This window comes from Condylura cristata, unplaced genomic scaffold, assembly GCF_000260355.1.
Source record: "Condylura cristata isolate star-nosed mole 26May11 unplaced genomic scaffold, ConCri1.0 scaffold00001, whole genome shotgun sequence".
Classification (NCBI taxonomy): Eukaryota; Metazoa; Chordata; class Mammalia; order Eulipotyphla; family Talpidae; genus Condylura; species Condylura cristata.
This window is the reverse complement of record NW_004567102.1, coordinates 34,934,972-34,944,949: the sequence shown is the minus strand read 5'-3', so window position 1 is coordinate 34,944,949 and position 9,978 is coordinate 34,934,972. Positions and strand designations below refer to the sequence as shown.

The 9,978-nt window shown below is 37.6% G+C and overlaps 1 protein-coding gene across 3 annotated transcripts in view; it reads left to right on the top strand.

Moving 5' to 3' along the window:
- Positions 1–9,972, top strand: part of CEP162 (centrosomal protein 162kDa) — a 64,861-nt gene extending 54,889 nt beyond the window's left edge. For 2 of the 3 annotated variants that reach the window (XM_004674059.2, XM_012724284.1), the window contains 3 exons: positions 214–312; positions 5,097–5,231; positions 8,741–9,972. In XM_004674059.2, coding sequence (XP_004674116.1) covers positions 214–312; positions 5,097–5,231; positions 8,741–8,950 — 444 coding nt within the window. In that variant the 3' untranslated portion in view covers positions 8,951–9,972. The remainder of the gene's footprint in view (positions 1–213; positions 313–5,096; positions 5,232–8,740) is intronic. The other variant, XR_001145391.1, reaches the window with a different exon arrangement.
- Positions 9,973–9,978: the final 6 nt, after the last annotated feature.

Sequence of the window (9,978 nt, the reverse complement as noted above, 5' to 3'; positions counted from 1 at the left end):
CAGGCAGATCGACGAAGTACACTGCTGAGGGGAGCAGCGGGCGGGTCAGGAGAGGTCTGCCACGCCATGTGGTCACCTCCGGGGCTGGCGGGAATTGAACTCATGTGCTATGCTTTAACCCGCTGCGCCACCAGGGAGGGCCGACTTTCTTGTATTTTTAAATAACGTTCAAGGAAGAGATTTTGACTCAGTAATGTTAAAACAATTTCCTAGGTCCTCCTAAAACATTTCCAAAAACAAGTTGATGAACTAAAGGATAAACAAGAGTCTCTTGCAGTTTCTCAAGTTCGAGAAGAAATCCTACAAAAAGAGGTAAGAAATACTGGGCTAAATATTGGGCTCGTATAAGTTTTTCTTAGCCTTTTCAACCTTTTTCATGTTTGTTTTTACTTATGTTCAGGTTACCACAACCTGAAACTACCTGCCACATGTCAGGATATAAGCTTATTTGTAGAAAGTCTTGCTTCTCAGATGACGTTCAAATAGTATGATATCTGTGTTTATTGGAATTTTCTGAGTAGTGAGAAGTGAGGAGGGTTGTGCTGGGTCTTCTGTTTGATTTTTTTTTAGGAGGTAATGTTGCACACTTGAGGCATTTCTGTATTAAGTACCAGGGTAGTGGTACTTAATATTGGTATTAAGTAGTGGGTAAAGCAACTGTGGCATCAACAGTAACTATTATGCCAACAAATTAGGTCTTCTTGGAAACTCGCCATTTTTATTACTCTAAAGTCCTTTTGACTCAGGTAAACTCTGCATCCTGTTCCATGAAGCATTTTTTATTCACTGATTTGTAAAATCACAGAAGCAAAACATACAACTAATTGCATTATGAAAAGATTCATGTAAAAATGTAAACGACCAAAGCAGGTCTTTCTCTTAGAAACCCCAGTGCTGAACTCTGGAGTTTATTGTAAGAGACACCACAAGGAGTCAGTCAGCGGTCAGCTCCAGGAATGGCAGCCTGCTGTGATCACGTGAGGCTGGAATGTGAGGGAAGAGCAGAGCACCTTAGCATCTCCAGGTCTGACAGGGTGCGGGGCAGCCTAGGGTTTTTCCTTTCCCAGCAGATGTTTGTTTCTGATGCCACTATCAACCCTGGAGGCACAGATAATTTTTATTAAAGATGGAACAATTATTCGTAGTTTCAAGAAATGCCACTGGAGCAAGTTAACAATTAAAAAGAGAGAGGGTAGGGAGAACCATAAGGGAACAAAAGGGACTTTAAGAATTAAATTCGTCATTTCTAATTTTTAGTCTAAGGGTTTTTTTTTTTTTTTGTATGTTTTGCAAAATGGAAGAATCTGGCTACAGAAACACCCTACACCCTACAATTGTTTTTTGAGATTCTGTACAGTTCAGCATTGTGCATTCCTTCAGGTTTTTAAGATGTATATAACAAGTATAAAAAGTAAATATACAGAACTTCACAAACCTAAAGTTACAATTTTTGCAAGGCTAAAATACATTTTATTTAAGTTAGTGTTCTATGTTTTCTAAGGAAAAACTACCTTATCTCTTGAATGCAGGTATTGACAATCTGCCGGTTTTTTAAATTTTTATTAAGACTAGTTTACAGTGTTGTGGCCTTTAGAGAAGTGCAGGGGACCCCACCCCAGGCATCCCAGAGCAGCACCACAGACCCCCTGCTCCTCCCCTGCGTTGTTCTCCACCCTCCCTTTCTGGTTGCCACCATTTCAGAGTCAGGTTTCAAGTGTTTTTTTAGTTTGGTTTTATCTGACCCTTTTATTTTTCTGTTTCTGATAAGTGACATCATCCAGTATTTGCCATTCTCCCTCTGGCTGATTTTACTTTCTGTTAGCCCTTCCAGTTCCCCCCACACCTTTTAACATGAATAGCTGTTTTAACAGGATGAATGTACATCCCCACGAATGTTACCTTGCTGAGGTCCTTCCCTGATAGCCTGTGTGTGATGAGAGACTCTCCCTCTCAGGCTGGGGGGAATATGCAGTATTCCCAGCCCTGTGAGAGCTCCAGGAATTGTTCCGGCAATTTCCACTGTTCAAAGCTGCTTCCAGGCAACAAACTAGGCAATTACAGAACTCATCTTGTTTGTTTCCCTTCTAGCAGGAATCAGTCCTGCAAACAAAGACTGCTGTCAGTGTTTGGAATAATTGTTTTCATATATATATATATATTATTATTATTATTTTTTCTGGTGGTTTAAGAAAGGTTGTGGTAGGCAAATCCCTGTTTCAGGGCCACGGTTAAAGCATGCTTGTTTTTAAAGTAATTCTATAGAGCCCTAAGAAAACTGGGTAATGCTTTCAAATGTTGCAACTCAAGTCAAGCACATACCTTGATGTCATTGGGAAGTGAACAGTCTTTCACATAGGACGTCAGCTGTGGAAACCTGAGAGGGCTTTTCCTATTCATTGTATCTTGTTCCATGCTTCTGTTACCTGAAAATGTTTTCAGGGCACAAGTCTTAAAAATCACATGTCCTACACAGTAAAATTTTCTTAAACCTCTAGTTTACCTTCTGTTCAGGTTATGTCAGGCAGGTAATCCCCAAATCTCTGGCCTTTTTAGGAACTCTAATGACAAAGTTAACCTTCCATGTGTTAGCAGTTATCACAGATTTTCAGTCTTATTTTTGCATTCTGTTTGACTCCAACTAAAACTTCTGTTCATTTACTTCTTGCATCCTAGAAATGTAGAGAATAAACATTTATCTTTATTCAGACTCCCTAGAGACCATGAGAGGAATGACACTTTGTTCTGTTCTGTAGTTAGCATTTGGTCATATTCTTTTTCATCAGTATTACAGATTAAAACCAAAAAATTTCACTACGTATTTTAGAAGCCATTTAAAACTGATCTCTAATAATAAGCCTAGGAACTATTGTGGTCATTCATAAAATGATCAAAATCATGTTTTAGCTGAAATGTTCTATAGCTAGCTGCTGTTACTTTAGAATGAGTGGTGGAATAATCATGGAATTTATGGTAAGATCTGGACTTAAATTCTTGATTGCCTTTGTCAGAATCCTAGTAAGTTCCAATCCTAGTAACACCTGGAGTCCTGCAGAGACCATAGGCCACACTTACTACTCTGAACACAGGTCAGGAAACAGCATGGTGGAACGGTACCTTTAAGAATTTCTTCTAAATGTGAACAGTTCTCACTGCAGTTCCAACAGCTGCAAGGTAAAGGGACTAAGATGCCTGATAGCTGGAGGAACCACCCAGGCTCAGACACTCTATACTCTACGAGAAAGTATCTTTTAGAATAACTCATGCAAGTGATTCCACAATGAAATACCAATACAAAAGTTACTACATGCAGGAGACCCCAAACTAATGATGAAGCATGTCAGTTCATGCAAAGCCCTCCTAGTCTAGATGAGCCCATCCGTCAAGGGCATTCTGACCACAAGTGTGCCCGTTACATGGCTGACACCCATCTTTAGTGAGAGAAAGAGCTAGAAGTTAACACTACCCCCAGGGCCACTTGTTAGTGTGTTTAAACATTTTTTTGTCTTGGGCTTCTTGATAATTTCTCTTTCTTGGCGTTCTTCATTCAATAAATAGTTAATACACAGGTGTCACCCTGTAGTACAGGTAACAGTAATAACTAAAACACCTGAAAGCCTTGCCCTGGTCTCGTGTAGCTTGCATTTCTCTTAGGAAATCAAACAATACATAAATGTAAGGTTTGATGATAAAATTGACTGAAATAGTATCTGTAAAATGCTTAGCCTAGCACACGATGATGCTACTACTCACCACTACTTGTCTATTACTCTGTTCAAACACAGCTCCTCAGGTTAGGAATCCTGCGTGTGGAGGGCTCCTTTTTAGCACCCTCTGCTCAAATTCTCCTTCAGCTACTGCTGTCATTGGCCAGAGCTTCCTGTCTGTATACAGGAATGGGGAACCTGTGGTTCTCACAAGACAATGGTGACTGAAGATGTTGCCTAATGAGTAACTAAAAATCACAGAAGTTGAATTGATATTTGATCAGTATATATGACTTATCACTATGTTTCTTACAACTTTATTTTTTATGACTTAGTGATCATTGTTTTGCCACCTAGTACCTATCTCACACATTCTCCCTGGCCTTTCTGCCAGTGACCTCAGTCTGCATATTCCTTTGATCATGGGTGATACCAGGCTGTTCCAATTTAAAATGTTTAGATTTGTCTCTGATCTAGTTCACTTGTATGTGCACATTTTTAAATTAATTTAGAACTTCTTTCAGTATTGTGTTTACATTTGAAACTATTGTATTGATTTTATCCATTTTCATTTGTCTTTTCTTGTCCTTGTTAAACAGTTAAATTATATGGCATAAAGAAATTGCAATTAATTGCCTCACCAAGCCTAATCTAAAGGTACCTCCGATCCCCTCCACTTTATTCCACACTGCCATAGAAGTATTACTATGTTTTCTGTGAGCCGTTGTAGGAAAACAGTTCTGTAAGAGACTGTTAGGCAATGTGTGGACACAGGTGATGTCTCATTTCTGCATCCTCAAGAAATCTGTTGGGTTGTCAGTATGTCATGACTTGTTTTGTTTTGCAAGCAAAAATACATCATGACTTTTCTGACAACCAAATATAAAACAACAGCCAGCACAGAAGAGTCCTGTACTACATATACATTTATATGTGGAATGAATTACTCTAATAGTGGTAAAAGACAAAAGAAAATTGCAAATAAAATTATAGGGAGTTGACAAAAGGATTCGTATTTATTGACCTCTTGAGGAGTGGGAGCTATACTATGTTAGATGTTTTAAATGTATTATTTAAATCTAAATATAATACCTGTAGCAAAGCTGAATGCACCAAAGAAATTGCCCCTGCATTTTGAGTGCCACTACCGGGTTGGCTTGCATGGGAGACAGAATGGTCCAATTATCTGGAAACTTCTGGAATTTGGTCCTTTGCTTCCTAGATATAGGGAATAGAAACAGACTAATGACTGAAGTTATTTATTGTTAAGAAGACACCTACCTAGGGAAATTTTATACAAGATGTGGTAAACCTGCTTGCCTCTTAAAACTACCTGTTAAAAATAAAGTATTTCCTTTGATCATAGTTCTTTACTTTATACCTCAATTTTAGATTACAAAGCTCTTAGAAGAATTGAAAGAAGCCAAAGAAAACCATACACCAGAGATGAAACATTTCATGGGTTTAGAAAAGAAAATTAAACAGATGGAAATGAGACATGAGCAAAGAGAGCAGGAACTTCAGCAGGTAAAGTATCGTGCTTATAGTTAATTCTTCGCTTTTAAGTACCCCTTACTTGCTACAGTTTTGCCATCCATAGCAAAACTTATTTTCATTGTACTTTGATATTTTAATAAATAAATCCATAGCTCAAAGAAGAAATAAGACTTGAAACCTCAAGTACCTAAAGATTGATTTACTTTATCTGGAGAAATTGAGAAACAATATTGTGTTAATTATTCATGGGTCCCTAAAAAGCTATGTATTTTACCCTGGGAGAACAGTTTAGAGATCAAGATTCCATATTCAAGTCTTCAATGTATACTAAAATGTATACTAAAATGATCACTGAAATACTGTATGCCTAGCACCAGTAATAATGAAATTACCATACTTAACCTACAGAAAAATAAAAATGGCAGAAGGCTATGTTGTATAGATACTTTACTCGAACAGTCTGTGTGTCTGCTTGAATCTACCACAGTAAAATATAGACTGACTGAAAAGGCAGAAATGTATTTTCTTACAGTTTTGGAGGTCAGGAGTCGAAGGTAAGGTTCCAGCTGATTCATCATCTGATGGGAGCTCTTCCCAGGGTTCCAGGAGGTCTTTTCTGTGTGTATGCACTGTGGCAGGAGGAGGCATTACTGAGAGGGGAGCTGCCTGGCCTGCCATCTTTTCATATAAGAGCACCAACTTAGTCTCAGCAGGATTCTGTCCTTATGACCTCATTTAACCTTAGTTCTCTAGCTCACATGCAACCACATTGCAAGTCATATCATACAAGCACACTTTGGAAAAAAAAAAAAAAAATCAACACAAACTTTATAGTTGACTCCCAGAGACACTCGAGCTCTATGTAATCATTTCAAGGTTTTGCTCTTTATCATTATAGGAACTAAGAAGTATGAAATGGGGGACAAAAAGATTGAGAGTTGAATTCTCAATTTTTATCTTAACTTCTTTTAAAAAAACCACAAAACCATCAGCCATAATTAACCAGCTATAGCTCAGAACACTCCCATACATATTACTTAATATGCCTGCTCTAGAAAATGGTTGTAAGTTGTTAGTAAATATGTTAAATATTTGGTTCTTAACTGTAGGCACATGCTATATTACAACCTTATGACTATTGTTATGTTTGTAATTTACCAAGTCATTTATATTTATTTAAAAACCCTGCTATACAGGAATATAATGGAACAGGTGAGAAAATAATAATGATGAACATCTATACACCAGACACATTTTGTGGGGGTAAAGTGGGGAATGGGATCAAAAACAGTTGGGGGAGGGAAATACACTGGACTATGGTGATGGTACATGGGTGATTTGGTGATGGGAAACCCTAGAGGATTGCAACTGAGAAGAAAAAGTACACAAAAATATGTAAAAATAAACTACTATAAATTTTTTTTAAAAAACCCTGCTGTATATTTAAATATAATTTATAAATTGTGCTTTAAGCAAATATGTAGTAGGACATCCTTGATTTACAGAGAAAGCGATGGTTTCTGTTTCATACACAGCATGTAGTGTTAGGATGGCATCAAGATGGCAACCTGAATTGTTCCCAGTTTTAGTCACTCTCAGGAGACACCAGCCACCTGCTATGCAACTACACATTGTATGAGGCATTAATAGCTGAAATATTCAAAAAACTCACACAACTCAGGAAAAATCCAGTGAAAAACAGGAAAGGACCAAAGATTAATTTTAAATGACTTAACAGCTACATGGAAAGGTGCTCAGTATAACAAATGATTAAGGGAAATCACATCAAAGCCACAGTGAGAAATCACTTCTTACCTATTAGAGTAACTGTCTTTACAAAGAACAGAAATAAGTCCTGGTGAGGTTTTAGAAGATTATGCACTGTTTGGGGAATGGAAATGGCTGAAATTTCCTTAAAAGGATTAAAAATATAACTACCAAATAATCCATCAGTTTCATTTCTGGGTGTGTACCAGAAGAAAACAATAATCACTACCCTAAAGAGAGAACTTCACAACCATAAACACTGCAGTGGCCCAGACACAGAAGCAACCTACGTGTCCATCAGTGAACACACAATGCTGCAGTGTCTAGCCATTACCTAAAAGGGAGATTCTGTTACTTGCACGATGTGGATAGACCTAAGGGTATTGTACTAAGTGAAACCAGTTAGAGATAGTTACTATATAATCTTATTTGTATGGGCTCTCTAAACAACCCTAACTCATAGGAACTGAGCAGATGGGTGGTTGCCAAAGGCAAAGGTGGGTGAAGGGAAATTGGGCAAAAGTAGTCAAAAGGCACAAAGCTAGTAGAAAATAAATAAGTTCTGGCGAGGTGGTGTGGAAGGTGATAACTTGGATAACAACCCTGTGTTGTATATTTGGAAAGGTATTCTAAAAGTAGACCTTAAACATTTTGATCACAAGGAAACACTTCTGAAACTATGAAGTGTTGGATGTTAATATATTGTGCTATTTATACATAATCCATCACATTATGTTGTACAGCTTAAATTTATACAATGTTTTTCTATCAATTTTATTTATACAGGAAAATTTTAAATGCCAAATTTCATTGTGCAGTAGACATCCAGGATCTTTAAAATATGTTTAAATAGTAAAACTGAAAATTCACACAGCATTTAGGTTTCTCCTTAAGTACTTATATATATATATATCTGAATTACAACTTAAAATCATGAAATTAATCTATAACTAAGCAGCATTATAAATAAATTATCATGGATGGATTCAGCATGTTTAATATTTAAACATCTCATTGGTTTTTCTTGCCCTATCTGGTAGGTTCTGTATATCTCACTTTCTGGGGTTTATAATGACTGTGACTTATAATTCCTCATGAGATATTTTGAAGTTTTAATAACTGTCTTACAAATTACTTAACAGGGGACTCTGGTTTCACAATTGGCTAAATTAACTCATATTAGCAAGGCAGTGTATTGTGTTACGTAAGAGCAGGAATCTGAGGCCAGGCTGCTTGGATGTAAACCTTGAACAAATTATTTTTCACTTACCTGAGCCTTCATTTCTTTATCTGTTAAATGGAAATAAATAAATATCTCATATGTTGACAGGATTAAATGTGTTATAGTCACACTTAACATAAGCTGCCATTTGAGACTTTCTATGTTTTCCTTATGCTTTATCATTGTCTACTGCTAAGTTTGTTTGATTGATGATATGTTGTATATTAAAAACTGTCTTGACTGCATTTGAAGTGCTGCAGAGGGATATGTGGATTTATAGCAAGTTATTAGAAATTCATATTGCTTTTTAAAAAGTACTTTAATTCGCAGCTTAATAAATGCCTGTAAAACTCCCTATCAGAATCAGAATGTGCTCTCTACCTCCAAGCGTGTTTATTGGCATAGTTGAACTCATTGGCTAAGGCTCACACTGCTCTCTCTCCTTGACATGCAGTACACTGGTCTCCATAGGTAGCTCTTGGAGATTATTACATGTTCTTCACCCCCGCTGTAAGCTGTAACAGTTATATGGAACTTTTTTTATTTGCAGATAATACAGCAGACCCACCAAGTTGTAGAAACTGAGCAAAACAAAGAAATTGAGAAATGGAAAAGGCTCGCACAGTTGAAGAATCGTGAGCTGGATAAATTCCGCACAGAACTAGACTCAATATTAGATGTTCTCCGAGAGCTGCACCGGCAGGGGGTGGTTGTACCAGTTGCTTTTCCAGACCAAGTGAATGCACCAGAGTATTACTAGAAACTCATTTCAGGTGACTTTACAGAAAGGCCTGCAGATGGATGGTGGATAGGATTGTGCCACTTTTGAAAGGAAGCTTTTGAAAACAGGTGTTCAGTGTGGGGTCAGAAATCAAACAATACAAAGGCAATATTTCAAAATAAATTACCCTTAAGCAAGAATAAAAAGCACTATGGTGTATTTTACTGAAAATCATTAACCACGCCATTTTAAATAATTTATGGATTATGTCCCTATGTCGGAGCACTTGAACTAGGGAGGCTTATTATGAAAGGTATGACTTTTTTTGCTGAATATACAGAGAAAGAAAATCACATATACCATCATTTTTGACCAAGTGTGTGTTCTTAGTTCTCAGTGCCAGAAAAACAGTACCTCTTTCACATGGAAACAGAGGCTCACACACAGTCGGGGACACACACAGTCATGCTGACAGTAACCCAAGCAGGCACACTCGCCGTGATTCAGAGGAAAACGGGGACGTGTGTACAAGTAGACGTGAACTCTGGTGTTCCCCCAGATGTCTAGTCCTACCTACTTCTGGGTGCCCCCTCTTTGTACCTGGCCTAAAATGCAAGTTATATTTCACAAATAATCAGGAAATTTGATTTTTTCATTGTTTGCCTCTTTCATGCTACAGGTCTTAAATGCCAATCCTTTTTGTAAGTCTAAGATTCAAGACAGAATAACACGTTCACTGGAAAAAACTGAAGGAATGCACAGAAGTAGCTGGATTGTTATTTTACAGTTCCCACTTGCAAAAGTGGCGGTGAGTGTATGATGCTGTTAAGTTAAAGCTGTACCAAACTTGTTCTCAAATGCCCTAAACCATCACTGTCCAATATAAGTCTGTTGCACGCCACGTGTAATTTTAAATTTTGTAGTAGCCACATTTACAGTTGAAACTTGGGGAATTTGTATATCTGAAACATCAATATAAAATTTTGAATTTCATCTTTGTTCTCGGGGGCAGAAGCAATATATCCAGAAAGCTCCACGGTCAGGCGCGCCCTGCGTGGCCCTGGCCC